Genomic DNA, 22,023 nt, shown 5'->3' with positions numbered 1-22,023 from the left:
CAGGGATAGGAACGGTCCGTGGTAGCTGGAGGGACAGGAGGTCAACATCTACCTAGGCCACACGTCCCTCGTCCAAAGACAGAGGGGGCATTTATACCTAGTAAGAACATACCACACCAACTAGGCCTCATCTTCCTGGCAAAACTACAGGTGGTGTATCAGGAGAAGGCTCATTTCTTGCTCTCTGTGAATTAGGTGTGGCAATGGCTGGAGGGCAAAGGGCTTGGATCCCAGTGAGTAGTGTCATTGAGGAACGACTCGGAATGGCAGCAACGGATGCCCAGAAAATGGAGAGATGCAGGCAACAGATCCTCCCCTATGAAGAAGCAGAAGAAGGCAGAACAAGCATAGGCGTGTACACCATATAAAACTGCAGGGACATACTGGACAATACTAAATCGAGGGCCCTAGCTGTGGGAGGGGGAGAGAGGGATGGATTCCGCGGGATCTGGCACAGAGAGGGAAAGTGAGAACCTGCTGGTGAATATCCCAAAAACGTCAAACCATATTGTCTGATCGGTGTCCAACAGTGCGGCCAGTGAACTGTAAGTACTGAATGAGCGACACAGGCCCAGGGGGTGAATAAAGCATCTGGCGGCACCCAATGTGGGCCTGAGGATACTTTGTTAGACTTCGAGGCTGGACTGGGGGGGCCTGTGGAGCCGCCCTCGTATGACCATTGTATAAGACGGTGGGTTATCATGTTTCAGGGTTTGAGGGAACACACATACCTTAATTGGGGGGGTTATTGAGTTTTAAATCACAGCATGGTAAGGTAGGGTGAGGGGAATTGTTTGGAGTTGTTACGGTTCACTAAGGGATCAACGCATAAACATTGCACCAAAATGCACAGCAGTGGTGGTTCACCCCTATGCGATTAGGTTTGGTGTATAGGGACAGTTGTAAATGTTATGGCTCGGTCACATAACAATCCTAGCCTCGTGGAATGTAAATGGGTTGGGTAATAAGCTGAAGAGAAACTTGGTGACTATAGCCTTCACTAGATATAAAGCTGACATGATATTCCTTCAGGAGACTCACTTGATGAAGAAGCAACATAATAGCTTCGGAAGGGGCACATACAAGGTAGCTTTATTTGCGCAGCATACCTCAAATTCAAGAGGGGTGGTCATTTTAATATAAAAAGTCTCTGACCTTCCAGATCCTTTACACCTGGACGGATAAGGTGGCTGCTATATGGTGATTAAAGGGGAGTGAGAGGGTGAAACTGTGATTTTCCTCAACATGTATCTGCTTATGATTATATCCGGGGACCCAGGGATACTAGGAGGAGGTTCTCGGAGGCTAGATATTTAGTGAGGGGGATATCAGGTCATGCACCCCTACAGGTCACCATAACAACTGCTTGAGATAGGGAACCCCATGCATGGCGGATGGCCATCCGGAGGCTAGTGAACTAACACATAGTTAAAGAAGTAAACAGGCCACTGACCGGTATTTCAATGAAAAATACTGGCAAGGTTGATAGTGCCAGTGTTTTTTGGGAGGCATACAAGGCCACACTCAGGGGGGTGTTGATAGATGGGGAGGTAAGGGAAAAGAAGGATAGAGTGCAGTGCCTTGAGAAGTTGAAACTCAAATTAGAAGATTTAGAGAGAAGAGGTCTCACACCCAGAGACGTCCCTTTCTGTGACACTACAGTGCCAATGCACGGATTATAAGGAGGTAACGCAAAACGAAAACTTCCTTCCTAGCAAACAGAAGTACACCTATGAAGCTAGAGATACAGCAGGTAAATTGTTGCCTTGGATAGGTAGCAGAGAAGAACTGCAATTGGAATCAAGGCATGTGGTGAGGGGCAGTTAGCAGATTTTGGAGACATTTAGAACCTATATGGAGGCATTCTATGACCCTAGGTTGTGAGGTACAGAGTCAGAGATTAGAAGTTTTGTCTAAGACCCCTCAATTAAAACCCTGTTCAAGATTACAGCCAAACCTCGATTGTTATACACATTGTAGAATTGCCCATATAGGCTGACAAAAACGTTCTTCTAGCAAGTAGACGCCCACATGAGGGTGCTGCTCTGAGGTGGGGGGGCGACAGTTGCACCTGTCTAAATATGATGGGGGCATCGCACTGCCTAACTTCAGGAAGTATTATGAGGCAGCGTAGATGGGAGTAGTGAACAATTGGGTCTACGCAGGGTCGGATGACCAGGTGGCTCCAGTGGATACATCGGGAATGGTGTGAAAGTACGCTACAAATGGGAGACTATAGCTATATACATGTGCTATATGGGGGCAGCTTAGATGGGCAGGCATGTCCGCCCACTACAGTTTAGGCTGTCTGGAATAGCTTACTGAGGACAATGAAGGCTCACACTTGGAACTCCCCTTTGACTGAAATGGGAGGCTGAATTGAAGGACTTCCAAGGCTGGAACAGGATAGACATCAACACATTGGCTGAGGTGTGGGATGCAAATGGGGTTTTCCCCTTCGGCCACCTACAGGAGGAATATCAGATGCCAACTGCACAGTGGCTGAAATATAGGCATCTGAGACATGCACTAACCCATTGACTTTTATTGGGGCTTAAATCGGGATACTGTTATGTATGGGCTTTGCAAGTGTGCTGCTGCAGGATCGGATATTAGAAATGCAAATGTATGTTTTTTTTTCTTTCCTGTCAGAAGCACGGAGAAAGAGCTGGGGCAGGCAGAGAGCGTAATGCAGGTATTGTGCACTGGCCTGCAGGAGCAGGTTACTGCCAGTGCATACACATTTACATAATACCAGCCCTGTCACCTGTAGCCCACAGAGGAATCAGGTTTTTGCAAGCAGGAATTTGGAGGCGGGAGACTAGCCTGGAAATGGGTGGTCTCCCGCCTGAATTAGGAGGGTTGGCAGGCATGGGGATGGGCCACCTTGAAAAGGACAATAACGATTTATGACCCAGTGCAGGTCATAAGTGTTATTTAGGCCATTGGCGATTTAGTTAGTTGTCACGTGACTCCGTCGTAATGTGCCCAAACAGCTTGGCAGACTACAACACCAGTGTGTGCTGTGTTTTGCAATAGTGTTGTGGGAAAGTGATTGTGTATTAGTTCCATCGAGCAATGGAAAATATCTTTTTAAAGAGCTCAGCTCGGGCCCAATGAGGGAAGCGATCAGTGTGTGTGGGAGGTTGGTCAGTTTCAGAACCAAACAATGGGAGTTAGCAGGCTGTCAGCCCATTTGAACCTGTGATGCCATAATCCCACCTCCGGGTGCAACTTGATTTAAAGAACTTGACCCAGGGTAGAAGAGATTGACTGAGGAAGTTAAGAAGAATCATGGCGCTTAGCTCTCTTTCCAGCTTCTAGCTGATATATGGCCGAGGCTCGCCACCTGTCCAAGGGCTGCTGGTGGAAGAGTAAAGCTGCATCAATTTGTACAGTCCGGGTGTGTGGCAGGTACACATTGATTCCAAGGCAATGTTGGCGATTCTGAGTTGCATCTGTTGTGAAGTCCTGCACCCCTATGCAGAGCTCACGTTGGCTATGAGCATAAGGTCTTGATCCTGAAAACCTCAAGTATCATGGAAGCCATGAACAGAATAAAATGTATAATGTTTGCACTAAGCCAAAATACGGGATTTGCAATGTGCAAGTTGTTAGCTATGCTTATCATTTCTGCCCAACTCGAGCAATGGTCTTAAGTTCTTCAGCACTGTTATGAAAGTGCTCAGCAACAGCTGACTTCCTGCAATTAAATACATTTTTTATGACTTGTGAAACACGCCAGTGGTATTCATATTTCAATATTCATTTTTGGTATCAATATGGGTGGTCATTACTCGCTGAGTTTTTTTTGCAACTCCGTGGAATTTTGTAGAGTAAAAATCAGCAAGTTGTGCCTACCCCTAGTGTGAAGCCTATCATACATGAGGCTAAACTAAGACCTGTTCTATATTGTTAGAGACTGAAGTACAAACCAGCTCTTGAAGATTACTGCAGAGCTTTTAAGGAAATAGTAGACCTGGACAGGGATAAGAAAATAAAGTGGCTACAAAACTTCAAGGAAACCCTATCAAAGGTAGAGCTTGGTGACTACTGGGAAAGGAGGGCACCCCAGAAACCCCTAGGGCTTGTTTTAAGGATGTATTCTAGGCATACAAGTGGGATTTGGAAGTGCAAGGATCTCTCACCTCAGAATTTATAGATCTTAAAAATCATAGCAGATTTCAATATTTTCTTGACTGTATTGCATTTCCAACTGTCCAAACAATTGTATATTAGGTTACGGCATGGCACTCGTCCATGTAACTCCCTTTGTTAAAAAAGGGAAGGCTGCTGCTGACATGAGCAATGTATGCCCAGTATGTTTGCAAGCATATTAAACCATATTACATTTCCCATTCTTCTGCCCCGATTATGAGCGCCTCAGGAAGAACTGGATTTTACCCATTTGTAGGCAGCTTTGAACCAGATTGTGCTATATGGCTCTCAGGCTGTTGCGTGCCAAAATAAAAGTCTCGATTGTCTGCGGTGTTGCTAAATCTTTGCACTGAAGTTGGTCCTGAAGAACCAAAACGTTTGGGTAACCTCATATTTAACAAAATGTGCTTCCCCTTTGGGGCAAGTAGTGGAGAGCCTCTTCTCTGAGCAGGCAGACCAAGAATATGATACTTCATGAGCTTCGATTGTTGGATCTTAAACATATGAATTTTATAGCCCATAACTATATTTTATGTGGGATAAGTTATGGGTCTAATGAATTTTTTAAAGTCTTGGGGCCATATGTAGGTGGCCAAATACCGATCGCTAACACCGAAAAAGGGTCATTTCCGGTGTTACCGACAAAAATGTAGCCATGTGAGATGTAGGTAATACTGAATAGGTTCGATAATAACGAATCGGTAATAAACATAAGTTACCGACTCGGAATTGCCGAAACAATGAATACCGAATCGGTATAAACGATTCGGTAATAACCCCAAATATGCTATGTAGCAAACCCGGGTAATACCGATTTTGACCAAAATCGGTAATACCGATTCGTTAATTACCACGTTTCAGGAGCATGTGGTAAACAGGAAGAGTCTATATAAACAGACCCAAAATGCATCACTGTGGACACTATGGCAGGCCTCTATCTCATAGCAAGGCGGCTACGCCTGAGAGCAGCAGGAATGAGGATCTGGAGACGTGAGGAGCAGGTGTACAGAGTACGCATCACTCTGTTCCAGTTGACAGAGGCAGAAATACACGAGAGATACAGATTGCACCCACAAACCATCCTGGATCTAATACGGGACCTAAGACCCTATCTGGAGCACCAGACGCCAAGGGCCCACGCAATCCCCACCCATGTCCAGGTACTCTGCTGCCTGCACCTCCTTGCATCAGGAAGTTTCCAGGGCGTGATAGCAGTAGTGGGTGGAGTATCACAGAGCTGCCTATCCCGGTTCTTCAACACCTTCCTAGACGCCATGATGGACAGAATGGAACACTACATATCCTTCCCCAGTACGCAGGCGGAGCTGCAGAGAACCAAGCTGGAGTTCTATCAACTTGCCCACTTCCCCCACGTGATCGGCTGCATCGATGGGACCCACATTCCCATCTGCCCACCTGCAGCAAGTGAATATATTTACAGGAACCGCAAATCCACGCACTCAATCAATGTGCAGGTGATCTGCAATGCTAAACACATAATAACAGACATCGTGGCAAAATACCCCGGGAGTACCCACGATGCTTACATCTTCAGGAACAGTGGCATACATACACGTCTGCTTGCTGGTGAATTTGCCGACGGATACATACTTGGTAAGTAAATGTCACACACCCTGATGTACACCCTGGCACAAGCTGTTGGTCACACCAATCAATGCAACTTACTTCTCATCATAGGTGACAGCGCATATGCCCTCCGGCCTTTTCTCCTCACACCATATCTGAACCCAACCACCCGAAGGGAGAGGAGATACAATGTGGCACATAGGAGCACACGCAACGTGGTGGAGCGCACTTTTGGTTTGCTCAAAAGCAGATTCCGTTGCCTCCACAAAACAGGAGGTGCGCGTCTGTACAGCCCCATCAAATGTTGCAAGATCATTGCTACGTGTGCAATGCTACACAATCTGGCCACTAAAAAAGGAACAGCAGTGGAACTAACTGAGTCAGAGGACGAGGACGAGGACAACCCTCAGCCAGAGCCCAGCGTGGCTGGTGCTGCTATTGAACATGATGGGAGACATAGACGGGCAGAGATTACATCACACTATTTCTGAGTGAGTAACGACACTGAGGCATTTCAAATTACATGTAGAGGTGTTTATTTGGCACACCTCCAGCATTGTGAGCATAGTCCAATTGGACATGGGTTACATCACCCATCACATGCATGTGGACAGCCAGTGTCCTTCACTTCTTGCGTCCCCGTGCTGCACGTGCTTGTTCCCCATCGACACAGACTGGTGAGTCGGACCGTTCCTGTGCTGGGGCATTACGTCCACTACGCCTCCTGCACTCGGTGGGTGAGGGTGTAATGCTACCACGGCTGGTAGCCTCCTCACTGTCCCCCCCCCTTCCATATTAGAGGCCTTGGCATTCTGCATGAGCTCTAGCACTGAGGTCATGGACACCATCCCCCTGGCCACATCCCTGCTGCAATGCGCCATCTCCTCCTGCATGGCGATGGACCGGCGACACATCAGTGATGTCGTAGTGGCCAGCCGGTTCACCGACTTGGTATAGTCCTGGAGTCTCTGTCTCTCCCGGCGCATGCCAACACGGTCCTGCTCCAGCTGGCTGCAGAGGTTGTCCACCGAGGTTGCTACCCTCTCCATCCCTGCAGACATATTCTCCCCCATGGCACTGATACCCTTCTCCATCTTGTGCACATGTCTGTTAATGTTTGCCACCTCCCTGTGTAATGACTTCATCTCCCTCCATTGCAGGCGCTGGACCTTCAGCATGTTGCCTTCCAGTCCATCGAACACACTGTCACCCTGCTGAACTGCCACTGGACTGTCTGGCCTTGCCCTGCGGCGTCGTGATGAGATGTTCGCACCCTCGGATGCAGAACCAGCCCGCGCCCTGTTGGATCTCTCTACGATAGGACTTTGTGCGCGCTGGCTGCCCTCCTCCTCCGACGACTCCATCTGCTGGAGGGTGTTCACGGCATGCCTCCTGCCTGACTGTGGTGGTGGTGGTGGTGGTGGTGGTGGTGGTGGTGGTGGTGTTGGTGAACGTCGCAGTGGTGACTGAGTGAGAGGGGATTGCGGACCTCCCTGGCGCTGTGGTGATGGCTGTGGTGGAGGATTGGCTGGCTGCGATGGCGCAGAGCTGGTGTTCCCTGCAGGCATGCTGTCTTCATCCCGTCCACTCCCCTCTGGCCTGGCTGACCTGCCTCTGCTGCCCTCAGCTGCACTGCGAGATGACTCGCCTGCAATGACACAAATGTAAATATTCTCAATGCTCTGTCTGCATTGCCATTGCATTAAAGTACATGCCAACAGTGCACAGTGGTTATCCTGACCTATCGAATTCTATTACCATGCTATTGTGTTAGCTGCCCTGACAGTCCTGATCATGATTTCACACTGACTACATCACCCAGAATGCATTGCAGGTAAGCAGTAAGACATGGTGTGGAGTGGGAGCACATTTACCACTATGGGGGTTGGGGTGGGGGAGGGGGTAGGGCAGCATGCTGGGCATGCTTCTTACCTTGTTTTCTAGCTGCTCTGGCGGAGCTGTCTGCATCTCCTATGCCACTCACACTCTCCCGCTGGATGGTGGACTCTACCATCTGTTCCAGTGGTGTAGGTACTGGGGCTCGATTTTTTCCTCCTCCAGTTTTCCCTGCCAGCCTATGTCTCTCTGCCATCCTCTGTTTTGCAGTTTTTCTGAGGTCATACCACCTCTTTCTGATGTCCTCTATGGTGCGCAGGGTCACACCTATGGCATTGATCTTGTCCCGAATGCCACTCCATATTTGCCTCTTCTGTGCGTCTGGCACTTGTTGGGACTGGGCTCCAAACAGCTTGTGGTACTCTTGTGTGACATCCTCGATCAGGATCTCAAGCTCCTTGTCACTGAACTTGAGTTTTCTTTTTCTTTCACCTGCCTCCTTCTCCTTGTCCTGGCTTGCCATTTCAATGCTTGTTCAGTGGTTTTCCTTTTTATTTTCTTGACTGTGTTGGTGCTGGCTCCTCAGCTCTCCTGCCTGCCTGCCTGCCTGCCTCACAGTGAGCTCCAGGCCCTGTGCACCTGGCTGGGTGTGGCAACTTCCTGTTTGGGAAGTAAATGGGTGTATCAGGATTGGCTGATTCACCAAAATGCTATTTTTTGAATTACCGAGTCGGTAATACCGAATTTGGGTGTGGAATCTGTATCACCGATTCGGTAATAGCCTTTCGGTATGTATTTTTATCACCGATCTGTTCACATTCGGTATTTAATACCGATTTGCTACGATTCGGTAATGTTTACCGAATTTTTACCTACATCACGTTTACCTCATTCTTAATACCGATTCGGTATGAATCGGTATTAAGGATTCGGTATTGGCAATTTACCTACATATGGCCCTTAATCATCAATGCTATGGTATTAACTGCTATTTTTAGCTATATGCATGTCTTGCACCATATATGTTCCAACATTGTCTTTGTATTGATAGAGCACTCAACGCTCTTAAATTTGTAAGGGGTGCATTATATTCATGAACAAACCACTCATATATATTCAATGTTTGGTTGAACTTTGTGCATATTAAAATGAAGTTTATATATCATTGTTTGAAAATCTATGGAGTGAAATCATGACGAGATTCACAGAACTGATAAATATTTTGTATGCATTTAGAGAAAACATGTAATTGTGCACATATATGTTGATTAATAAGTAACTAGATGTATTCACTGTTATAAGATTCATATAAAGGCCTGTATAATGAGTGCATATCAAAGGATGTTTCACGGTAGCCAGATTTGTAGGCCTGACATTCGTTCCTTCAAAGTTTCATTTCTCCTTGTTTGCTCTTAAGGTCAGGAGCTAATTGAAATGCATGTGTGTAGAAAGTTTTCTTTTCACCCCTACTGCAGGTGCAGGAATTTGACCTCGTTATTTTAGATTTAAGAAGATACATGGAAGGAAAGGAATGTCTTTGAGGCGCTCGGACAGGGAAAAGGGAGGTCACCTTCCGTGCCTGGTGAAAATTGGGAACAAAATTTGACAGATAGAGATGTGAAATTAATTGGACTTTGTGGAAAGTTACTCAAGAAGGTGTTCACGGAACAATGTGCCATGTGACCTGTTAGGGGTGTAACTTTGCCTTTTTGCATTAGGTACAGGGAAGGATTTGCAGGACTTCTGCGTTTGACTGAGGAAGAAGAGCATCTTAGAACGAGTTCTGTAGCTTTATGCTACTAGACCCATTTAACGTGAGTGTACTTCTTTGGAAGTCAACACGTGCTGACACCTTTGGGGAACTTACTAGGAAGGGAGAAAAGGGATGCCACTTTAGAAGCAGAGTAGGGACAGATTATTATTTAAATTCGGAAATACAAATGAAAAAGGATTTGGACGCAGCATCTATTCTCAGCTGTGTTCTTATTTTGAAATGTATAATTTATGCCTATTTTGTTGCATGAACTATATTCATAGATTGGGCTCTGCATTAGTTTTCATGTATCTTAATACTCTGATTTTGAGGTGTGTCTATATTTTGTTGTTCCTGGCTTTGTAATAAATCTAAAAAGGCTAAATCCGCAGTTCGTGGATACGGATGGGAGGGAAATTGTATAATTGATAACATTTATTCTTCCCTCCACACTTTTTAGCAGGCAATAAAGACCATCAGCCAGAGAGTTCCAAATAAATTTAGGGTACGGAATCCGGCCTTATCAGTAATTTTAATGTTTTTGCTGCTCTGCAGATTGTTTAAATGCATTTGCGATTCTACTCTATGTAGGATTAATTCTCGGCCCAACTGTTCCTGTATGCCTCAAAGGTTGCTGCCATGGCCGGAACGGTCTTATTAAGGTATATGTATGCTCCACATTTTATTTGTCTGAATATTGTCCTTGCACTTTAATGCACAATGCTTTTTATGCATGACTTTGACACACCTGTCAACCCTCGACAAGGAGTTTCTAGCAGATTTTATTTGCTTGAATATTGAGTGTGCACTTTAATGCACTATGCTTTTTATGTATGACTGCAATAACCCTATCAACCCTTATACAGAGTATTTAGTACATTGTGCATTATTCACTTTTATCATTTCATTGTTTTTAGTTTTATTTTAAATTGAAACCCTCTTGTGACGTATCTGTTTTGTGTACTTTATGGCTATTTCAAACAAATAAAGTTATTACTTACTTATTTTGCACACCTAAACTCCCAATTCCTGGCCCCTTAAGAGAATTAACTCATTTCCACATTTCTTTAGGAAACTTGCAGGCTGTAGATATTAATATGGATGAGCAACCTATTCTACATTTTTGATGAATAGTGTTTACACTCTCCCACAGAGCTACAGTCAGATAAAATTCTGCATGACACAGTAGCGCTGGCATCTACCATAACAAGCACACAGCATCTAAGGCGAAGACACCAGTGACTACTGGAATTTCTAGCACCACTTGCTTCATACAGGAATACATCAAAGATACATGTTGGCTAGTGAAAGTAGCAGACAATGTTTTTTCTATTACCTGAACAAATGTATTCAGTTTCATTAGCTTTGTGTCACCAAGGATGTCTTCAATAGTTCTTTCCTTACCTTCAAGACCTGTTAAGGGAAAGGGGAAAACTAAGTGTGCATGCAACCATCAGCGGAAAAGCAACATGCCTCATCTCATATGACAGAGAGCGTAGGAATTGTAGGCGAGGGGTAGCGCAGTGCCCCTTTGACAAGATTTTACGTTTCAAAATATAGAATTTAAGGCCTGCAAATAAAAATCTGTCTTAAATTCTGATACATTGGCAGTTTTTTCAATGTTCATCTTATACAACTTCCATTAAAGAGTAACTCTAACCAAATTTTAAAAGAAAACCTTTCTCCTGTATGACATTGTTATTTGAGCCAGTCTGTTTGTAGTGCATGTTTTGAGTGGCATGCCCCAACATTTTTACCTTCTTTAACTAAACCCGTATTTGTGGGCCAAAGGATTCTCCACACTTTATCTGCTAACCAGTGGTAAAGTGCCTTTGCTTTCCCTCTAATCTGACTTGCAGCTTGGCTTCCTGCCCGAGGACGGGCTTGTCATCGCGCTTTGCCGCACTTGCCAGCACTGTGCCTGCACCAGTGGAAGGCTGACCGGCCGGGCTTCGCTCCGTCGGTCAGCTAGTGAACTACAGTTCCCAGCTGCCCTTGGGCCACGAGACCCATCACCGGAGCGCGCCAGGAGGCGCATAAAGGGGTGACCGGTGCGGAGTCCTTTGTGTTCCTCTAATCTGACTTGCAGCTTGGCTTCCTGCCCGAGGACGGGCTTGTCATCGCGCTTTCCCGCACTTGCCAGCACTTTGCCTGCACCAGTGGAAGGCTGACCGGCCGGGCTTCGCTCCGTCGGTCAGCTAGTGAACTACAGTTCCCAGCTGCCCTTGGGCCACGAGACCCGTCACCGGAGCGCGCCAGGAGGCGCATAAAGCGGTGACCGGTCCATCGTCCCGCGAGGGCGCGCGCGGGAGCGACCGGGAGAAGCCCGGGACAAGGGCGGGACAGTCTAAGACAGTCCAAGACTGGCCACGACTGGACTGGGCCACAACCCCTGATTGAACACTAATCTCCGTTGTGAGGTATTTAGACAACATTTCCTCCTTCTATCTAAGTGAGTGCACTAGGGGGAAGACGGGTTGAAGTGTTGTATATCAATACTGGTAAGGGTGTTCAGGGGCGTTCTACTCCATCTCTGTACTTGTGTTCATCAGACCCATACATGTCAAAATTGAAGACCCCCATTGCCCCAGCCAACACCATGGACAATTACATGGTGCAGGTGGTGGCAAAAATTAATAATGAGCGTAGATCTTCTTTGGGTCTTAGTAACTCCTCAATATCATCTCAAGGGGGAAATATATGCATGAATCTCGTAGATATAGATGTAGGAAACACCACAGATCCATTCATTCAGCATTTTGCGGATGATTTAGAGCCGAATGTTTCTGTGGATTTGTTAGCTAAAACTAACCCTGACATAATTGATAAAGGTGGTAGAGAAATAGATACCCTTCAAGAGGACATGGAACTTATTGAGTGCCATTCTTCACCATTGGCCCCCGTCCCTGCCCCTAGAGCAACCAGTGGGGGCTCTAATGTTCTCCCTAGAAGAGAAGGGTTGAGATCAAAAAAGAAAAGACCAGCAACTCCTCCTAGAAAGAACTTCAGAAAAGGCAAAGGGGGAGAAGAAACAGGGGGCTTAGGCTGGAATGATGCAATCGTAAAGAAACTTATGGATCTGATGGATAACAAACTTAACAAGATAATCAAGCCATTGTTATCTAAAATCGACCACCTCACCGACAAAGTTAATAAAATGGAGATCCTCTTGAAAACCACTAATGATAATGTGGGGGAGATACCACATTTGGTACTGGATAAAATTAAGGAAATAGAAACAGCAGGTACGATATTTAGGGGAGTAGTAGATGTTGTAGCCCCTACCCAGACAACTAGTCCAATTCCTGATATACAAAGACCTCACCCAACCAATCCTGAACTGTCATCCATCCCAGGGAAAACAGTTGATCCAGGCCCAAACATAGAAATAGGACCTGTAGAGCTGGTTATAGAAGCGTCACCTTTGATCCTCGTTCTTGCTAATGTACCACCTCTGAACGAAGGACAGATTGAGCCTCCAGAAACATTGTTAAATAAAGCATTCAATTGGCTGAGTAATAACATGCATATCTCTCCCTGGGGAAAAGAAAAGCTGATAGATGACTTGACTTCAGCTAGAAGAGTGAAGTGGATAGGGAGCAAAGCTAAGAAATTTGCGGGGGACTGTGTGGTGTTAAATTTAAAGGGCCCAGAAGTGTTATCAGAAATCTTGCTTAATCTATACCCACCACAACGAAGAACAGCAGAACTCATACCACTTACACTAGACTTCTTTTATAGTAGAAGCGGTTCAGGGATAAAGCCGAGTGTCTTAAGAACCAAGTGGTCTGTCGTGGGTAACAGTAGTGCTAGGGAGAGCACAAGACATGATTGGGGGCTGCACCTGGAAAACAGATTCTCGGCTTTATCCAACTTAAATGAGTGCGATTGACTTACAACGCACGAATATTCCTCAGTTCCTCACAAAGGAAGGCAAAATATGGAAAAGCAAGTTGTTTTCCCATGTATGCAATTGTCCAAACAGCCAATACAGCTCAATGGAATCCAAGATCTAAAATCTGGGGTGGCAGACGAAGACCAGCAGGGGGGAAATATGGTGAGAGCAGAAAATGAGGAGGGTTTGAAGAGGGGTAAAGCAATGAGCAATGTTTGTGTGGAAAATTCTGAGGAGATGAGCCTTTTAGGATGTAAACTAGGAACAACTTCTGTGACCATTATCTCGTGGAACATAGCGGGCATACTTAATAAGATATCATCTCCCGAATGGGCTGATTTCATTGACCAATTCAACATCATCTTGTTGCAAGAAACTTGGGCACTAGAACCAGTCTTTCACCACGGTTATCTAAATTATTTTATACCAGCAACTAGAAACCAGACAGGACGCCCTTCTGGAGGCCTATTAATCTGGATTGACCAGAGGTTGAATTGTTCTATAACCCAAAGATCCCCCCCTTCAAATGATATTCTATCAGTGATCATTAGATGGGACAATGGTCAAGAACTAGCTTTGTTTAATGTATATGCTAGGGGTGTAGGTAGAGGTAAAACCTCAGAAGTGGTAACAACTTTAGAAAATGAACTGGAATCATTGGACCCACATTCCCACGTAATTGTGGGTGGGGATTTTAACTCTACTTTTGAACCTATGGGTGAAGAAGACAGGTTTCTGTCTGAGGAGGAGGATAGTAAATGGGGCATACCCCAGTTGGAGGTGCCAGCAATTAAAAGATGGAGTGCTGTAGCAATACAACTAAAGAGCTTTTGCCTAGCAAGAGGCTTGAGAGCGGCAAATGGGCGTACGCCCTCAGATATAAATGGGAACAACACATTTGACAATGGACGGGCCACCAGCAGAATTGATTACCTTCTGATAGACATAAGGGCATGGAGTAAATTGGTAGATATGTCTGTGGAGACAAGAATGGAAAGTGATCACAATCCCTTGTGTTTGACCCTCCGTACCTATCACAAGACCATGGATGATGTAAATGAAATTGAACGGGTCACCCAAGATGTTGTCTGCTCGAACAACCAGCGCCATTTGAAATGGAGAATGCTGATTGAGGACACATCGAGACTTGAGGACCTTAAAAAAGCAGTGATAGACGAGGTAAACAACATTAAGCCCTACTGTGAGAAACCCAACTTCCAGGCCCACATGATGGAGAGATATAAAACATTTTTTTCCAAACTCCAGGTTTTTTTTGTCAAATCTGTAAATTCCAGAAGAGATAAAAAGGAATACCCTAGGCAGGGCTGGTATGATACGCATTGTAGACAGGCACGGCAAAATTTAAGCATAGCACTAAGAACGGGCAACCCCACGCTAGTTAGGAAGGCGAGAGACGCCTATAGATTAGCCCAAAAACATGCAAAAAAATGCTGGGACGAAGAAAGCTGGTGTGAGCTGAAGAAGGCTTGCGCAGCAAAGGATTCTAAACTTTTTTGGGCCACAGTCAAATGGGACAGGGGCGGGATAGCTGAACAGCCACAAAATCATGTAGCAAAAAAAGACTGGATTGAGTTTTTTAAACCACAGTACGCATGTAACCCAATTCATGCCGAAAATCCCCCCCCTTTAAACATCTATTATAAACATAACATATTTACTGAAAGAGATGTCAGCCTGGCCATGGATTGCGTATCAGGGGGAAAAGCACCGGGTATGGACGGAATTCCGGCAGATGTGTTCTTATCTGACAGGAATTCATGGTGCACCTACTTCACATGGTTGGCAAATGCAGTGGCGATGGGAGGGGAAGTGCCCGCTTCATGGAAGGGAGCAGAGATCATCCCTATATTTAAAAAAGGTGACAAAACACTGGCGAAAAATTATAGACCCATCAGTCTTATTGACACAGCGCAAAAGTTAATGGGGCGATTAGTCCAGAATAAGCTGCAGCAATGGATTGATGGAAATAATATACTGTCACCTTACCAAGCAGGGTTTCGCCCATTGGCCAGTAGTGTCGACCAAGTTTTCTACTTTATAACAATCTTTTGGAGAAACGTCACTCTAAAAAAGGGCCCATTATATGCTGTTTTTGTAGATCTGAAAGCAGCTTTTGACTTGGTCCCAAGAGGAAAACTTTGGCAGACCCTGGCCGCAAATGGGCTAAGTCAGGAACTTCTTACACTCCTAGTACGCCTCCATGAAAACAACTTTGCTAAAATTAGATGGGGCAAACAGGGAGAAGTGACTGAGTCCTTTCCAGTGGAGCGAGGGGTGAGGCAAGGCTGTGTCTTGGCCCCAACCTTGTTCTCAATTTACATTAATGGTATTGTTGACCACCTGAAGAAATTTCCTACTGATGAGCCAATTATTGCAGGTTCACGCGTACCCGTATTAATGTTTGCGGATGATACGCTTCTACTCTCGCGCACACCGAGTGGTCTCCAAAAAGTGGTTGATGCCTTTGGTGAATTTTGTGATGAGAGGGGCCTTGAATTGAACACAACCAAGACCAAATTCATGTGCCTTAATCATCACTCTAAGTTCAAGGGTGTGATTATGTACAAGGGCACCCCACTTGAGGAAGTAGATGCTTTCTCTTATTTAGGAATAATCCTACAGGGAGACATGAAGTGGAAATCACACATTAACACGGCAGTCCTAAAGTTTAACCAACTAGCAGGGGTGGTAGCCCGTAAACACCGTGCCTCATTGTCAAAACAAATTAATTGTGCTCTTGAAATCTATAACATGAAGGTACTGAGCTCCTGTCTGTATGGCTCCGAGTTATGGGGCTTCTCAAATTTGAGTGACTTGGGGAGAGCAGAAAATAGATTTCTTCGAGGACTTGTAATGGCCCCACAGAGTACACCCACAATTCCTTTAAAATTGGATCTTGGCAGAAAAAATGTAGAGGACATAGCTCGGCTACGGCCTTTGTTATATTGGAGGCGCCTGATGGTGACACCAGAGCTATCCCATTATTTAACAGCATTATTAGATGTAGTAAAGTGTGATCAATTCCATTGTATTACATGGCTAAAAGAACTACGCGCTACTCTGGTAAAGCTGAAATTGGAACATTTGTGGGGCAATACGGATGTGGCTGATTTTCCAACGAAAACCACATTGAAAGAATTGTATTGGGAGATGGTGTATTCAACAATGTATCAAAAAAGCACTGTATCTAATTTGTCATCTCGCTTTTTGGACATTAAGATGTTTCCATCATGTGAAGATTATTGGGACTTAATCGAACGTCCTTATGACAGGAAACTATATTTCCAATTCCGGATTGGAACACTTCCTGTGAATATCTTTACGAAGCACTGGAACCCATCACGGGACGATCACTGTCATTATTGCAAGGACCAATTAGAGCACATATCCCATTTATTGTTCTGTTGCCCACTATATGCCAGTCCAAGGCGTAAATGGTTAAAGCCAGTCTGTGTAAATATGGGAACTCGCTGTCAATCAACTGCACTAAGAATATTAAAATCTGATTGTTCCGCTTTAGTGGTGATTGCGGTAGCAACATTTCTTGCTTGGGCTTGGGTAATCCGTTCACGCTCACTACTGTCAAATGTAATATAATGAAATATGGCTGTCCTGTCTAAATGGCTCTAATTATATGAAATAGATGTACATTATAACTGTTGTTTTAACTGTGTTTTTACAACTTGACAATAATTTTTAAATGTAAAAAGCATTCGACTGTCACTGTTTAATATGTTTTTTAAACGGAATTTTTTCTTAGCTATAGTATTTATTGTATAGGATAGGGATTGATGCTTTTATGACAAATGTCGAATAAAGCTTTGAAATTTGATTTGCCTTCGCTTTCCCTTCGAAAACATGATAAAACTGAAATACATCTAATTGGCACATTTCATTTACTTATAATTCCCTAGTGTATGGCACTACACAAGGCCTGTAAACTAAATCCTACAGGTGAGCTGCAGCACTCATTGTTCCACCCACCAAAGTAGCACTGTAAAACGGGTCTCCAAGACTGCACTTTCCGCCTATGTGAGCAGTTTTAAACTGCCATTTCAAACTGGCAAAATACATCTTTTGATATATTAATCCCTAAAATATGCCCCAATTGCCCATAGGGCAGGGTGCAGGACATGTAAATGTAATATTTTGCATGCTCTGGCAGGAAAAACCCCCAAAGTCGTTTTTCATGTTGCAAGGCTAGCTCCCCAGGGCAAAACACTGGGTTACATTATATCTACTTATAGAGCTTAATCTTAGTTTGGGAACAGCTAGAACAATAATTGAAGGACTAGTAATTTAAAATCCAACTTAACGGTAAAGTGGGACTTTTATAATAATATTTTGAAAATTACAGTTTTAGAAAGTTGGCATTTTCGTGCCTAAGCCGAAATTGCCTTTCTGCCAGTGTCACCAGGTTCCCCTGTGGTGAGATGTGGATTGATCCCAGACAATGGCCAAAAGGCTTGAGTGTGGAAAGGGTGGGTTTGCTTCTATAGCAGGAGGACCTGTTAAACTGTGTCCAGAATCTTCTTGAGCCTCAAAGGATGCATATCCTATACCTTTAAGTTATTGCTCACACCTAGGCCTGCCTCCCTTTGTCTCAATACTTGGCTTGACTTCTAACCCAGTGGGAGATGCCCTACAACAGGTTTTGAGTGACCAAAGGGGAGGGTTTGCTTATCATCCTAGCCACACTTGGGGTGGGCACAGGGAGCTCTGACTAGGGGAGGATGGTTCTGCCTTGATGGATTTAAGTAGAGAGGGATACTGTGGGATAGCTTACACAGGGAGTGCTGAAAAAGTGGGTAGGATACGTCCACAGCAACTTTTACCCCATTGGTTAGGGAGTGGCCAGGAGTTTTACCAACTCAGAGGGTGGCACTGGGCAGATATATGGTATCCCCAGTGCCCTCCTCAGAACATTCCTTAATCTGTGAAGACCAGAAGAAGAACTGCCCTGCTGTCTCAATCCTAAAGGAAGAAAGGACCTGCTTCATTGAACCAAGGACCCCAGAAATGACTCCGAGGGTCAGTTGACTGATCTCCTGTTTGAGCCCAGGGACACAACAAGATTCCAGAGTCCTTTCCCTGCAACTGCCCAGTTCACCATTGGACCCTGATGCTGGTCTTAATTTGAGTGAGTCCTAACCACCAAGTGTTGCCCCTCAGGTTCTGGACTCTTGGCTGCTGTTAAAGTGTACTCCTCCTGTATCCAAATTGCAAGATCTGGGATTTAGAAACATTTTGCCAACTTTTTGTCTGGAGAACCATCAGAGACGAGGATAGCTGTTGAAGTCGAAGCACCTGTCGGCATCAGCTTGATGGTTTGCCCCACTGAAAGAGATATGGCTTTCAGAAATGTTTCTAAGACCGAAGATAGAGGACTTCGTCAGCGCTGACCTCAAGCAGCAACTAGTCGAGGCCTTCCTGGGCACAGGCTTCAGAGTTCAGTGCTCTGAGCTTTTCCAACTTCGTTGACGAGTACACCAAGACCCTACTCTTCAGCAACATGACGTCCTCTAGTCACATGTTGGAACCAGCTTGCCTAACTGATGGCTCATTGATAAGCGCATTCTCTCCATAAAAGTTTCTATGTCAGAAAGTAAACTTTCCACTGGGATGAACATGATCCCTGTATCCGGCCTGGGCTCCATCATGGTCTGCATTACCTTTTGACTTTGACCTAGTCTAGCACAACCAGATAAACTGGGTTGGAGCTTTGTGATGCTAATTTAAATTTATCAAACCATATCTCCAGTTCTACTGATTGGATTTTTGTTGTTTTTGGTGTCATTTTATTTGTTAAGATTATCTCCATTTTTCTAAATAGGGCTGGGGTTTTTCTTGTGTTGTGTTTTGACTTTATTACTGTATGAGTATTGCATAGATACGTTACACATTGCCTCCCTGTTAAACTGGACTGCTTATGTGCCAAATTACCCAGGGGTTAAGCACAAGTTTATTTAGCTCATTTTGTGTTTCACCCAGTCAAGGATTGTGATCATCCCATTCAACTAATATTCCAATTTCTTACACTGTTTCACAAAGATATTTACTTTATTTATGGGACTTAGCTGTGCAACCCCCCCCCCACCCTGTCTCCTTCTCCTTTTGCCCTTTCATTACATTCATTTTTGCATGAAAAGGTTAGGTGCTACACCTTGCTACATTCCGTGCCATCTTTAGACGTTCTCAGAATCTCTCTTGTCTTACTTCAATTAGCTCTATTATAAGGAATTATTAATGGCACACAACCCTATACCTTATTGTTTTACCAGATTTATTTATTTCTGTGCCACTTATGTCTGTCTTCCATGTTTTCCGCATTATGTTGTCCTTTGGTAAGATGATGTACTATTACACATATTTTATTCAATGTACTGTAATACAATGAATTATTTTGTACTATGACTACATCTTGGTTGAAGCAAGTCCTATGCATCTTTGTACTGTACTTTGGTTATTTAAATGCCAATCAAATTATTGAACACTGTTCCACAAAGACCAACATTTATGAAATAATGAAGTGGAAAAGGCTTTCCTCGGGGAAAAGCAACTTTCCCAAAATCATCTGGACTTCACAGTTTCAATCACCTCATTCCAATTCTAGATTCAGTGATTATCTTTTATATTGTATTTTTCCCACAGGAACAAGAATAGCCCACTTAAAACAATAAGTTAAAATTTGTGGTTTTGAAAAGCAACATTTAAAACCATTTAACAGAATTATGCAAACAGGATACAAGGTGAAATAAACTATTTCTTTCAGAGAGTTGAAAAAATTGCTTGGCTGGGAACTGCAAAAAAGTTTCAAAGGTATCTGCACAGCTCTTTGATGTTTCAATCATGGGTAGTTCATCCATGCCAGTGTTTTTCCTTGTGTTCTGGTACTTAAAGTGCTGGTTACTCAATTATAAATTAAAGACAACAAGTAAAAGAATAGAAAGAAAAAACCTGACTAGCATAAACTGCTCATGTATAGACGTGGGATATATTCCACACCCAGGGGATTATTTATGAGAGCCCTGCGTCACTTTTGTACCGAGTATAGTGGTGAATGCGTGATGCAGGGGTCTAATGAAGATTTATAAAGCCACGGAAAGCCACCCTGTATGGCTTTGAGTGGCCTCATCAATCATGAGTAAGGCGATGCAGTGCAAATCGTTGCGTCGCCTTTCTCTCCACCCAGGGGGCGTTCCTTGGGCGTTTTAGTGGGTTTTCCCACACAACACCCATGGAATTTGGCTCTTCCCTACATTTACAAAGTGATGTAAACCTGTGGCAGCGTCAAATCTGTACGCCTCCGGAGGTGAGGTTTAACAAGGAGAAATTGGTTTATTTCTCCTCGTTTCTCCTCTTTTCATGTGTGCTGCATTCTGCACCACACACAGAAAGAGGAAAACGCCTCTTAGGATTGTTTTGTGCAGGAAAGTGCCCCTTTCTGCACAAACAAATCCTGCCTGCGACGGAGGAACCATTGCACCATGTTGCAAGGGGGCCTAAATTGGTGCTATGCTGTCAAAACGATGCCAGCACAGGCAGAAAGGACAGGAATGCCCTTTTTTGCTTAAATACGGTGCCCTTTCACTTTGGCACAGGGCAGCACAACAAGGTGGCTTGCAGCACTGCCCAAAGCCAAAATGTCATAAATGAGGCCCTCAGAAACAAGTACTCTAGATGAAGGTGTCATTTTCAAGAAATCAGTTTATTTGTCGTCTGAAGGAGCAACACAGAGTATAGGCAGATAGTCAGATCATACCGAATTTCAATGCTATGTGTAATTGGTATAGTTGTGCGAGTGGTCTTAATATGACTGCCTAAAATGTTTCAACTGAGCACTTCCAGGCTTTATTCTTAAAAATACTCAAGGTCTCTGTTAGACCTGGCATACTTGGCATGGGTTTCCCCTGTATTTTTGCCTTTGCCTCCTGTGTTTTTGCTCTGTGTTGGACTTTGCTTTTGCTGGTCTAGATGCTTTGGGTATTTTGCCACTGCTGTTTAGTGCCAAAGTGCAAGTGCCCCCTCTGTAAACTGTTGTTAGGAATTGGTGCTTCCATGATTGGCTTATTTGACTTACTCCTAAGTCCTAAGTCCCTAGTAAAGTGCACTGTTTATTTATTTATTTATTAATTATGCGTTTTTATATAGCGCGGACTTTACCCGAAGGCGTCAGAGCGCTTCACACAACGAACAGAACTGTTAAATGAGGAGAACATTACACGTGTGTGCTCAGGGCCTGTAAGCCAAATGCTGCTAGTGGGCTTGCAGCACAGAGTGTACCACCCACAGAAGCAGTCTTGCAAAAGGGTCTCAGGCCTGCCATTGCTGTGCTTGTGTGCACTTTCTACTGCCATGTCGACCTGGCAAGTGCAACCTCTTGCCAGGCCCTAACCTTCCCTTTTCTTACATGTGAGCCACCCCTAAGGTAGGCCCAAGTTAGCCCTGTGGGCAGGGTGCAGGGTATGTGAAAGGTAGGACATGCCCTGAAGTGTGTAGCATGTCCTGATAGTGAAATACTGCCAATTTCATTTTCACTATGGAAAGGCTATCTGTCCCATAAAATAGACAGGGAGTTTCCTTATAACATCTTATAAGTATAACTGGCCTGAACCCAGAATATAAATATGCATCTTTTAATAAGGATGATTTTTATATTCTGGGTTTGAAAAATACCACTTTAAGAAAATATGTATTTTCTTGCATAGCCATCCAGTGTTCCTCTGCTAGGTTTGTGTATTGACTGTCTGGCTTTGAAGTGACAGGTGCTGGG

At 44.5% G+C, this 22,023-nt stretch overlaps 1 protein-coding gene across 1 annotated transcript in view; it reads right to left on the bottom strand.

The window, feature by feature from the left end:
• Positions 1-22,023, bottom strand: part of LOC144754688 (protein-arginine deiminase type-3-like) — a 417,320-nt gene that overhangs the window by 31,272 nt on the left and 364,025 nt on the right. Inside the window, exon 14 of the mRNA XM_078642811.1 lies at positions 10,671-10,747. Within this exon, the coding sequence (XP_078498937.1) occupies positions 10,671-10,747 (77 nt within the window). The remainder of the gene's footprint in view (positions 1-10,670; positions 10,748-22,023) is intronic.

The sequence above is a fragment of the Lissotriton helveticus genome, chromosome 5_1 (genome assembly GCF_964261635.1).
Source record: "Lissotriton helveticus chromosome 5_1, aLisHel1.1, whole genome shotgun sequence".
Taxonomy (NCBI): Eukaryota; Metazoa; Chordata; class Amphibia; order Caudata; family Salamandridae; genus Lissotriton; species Lissotriton helveticus.
This window is presented reverse-complemented; position numbering and strand designations above follow the sequence as displayed.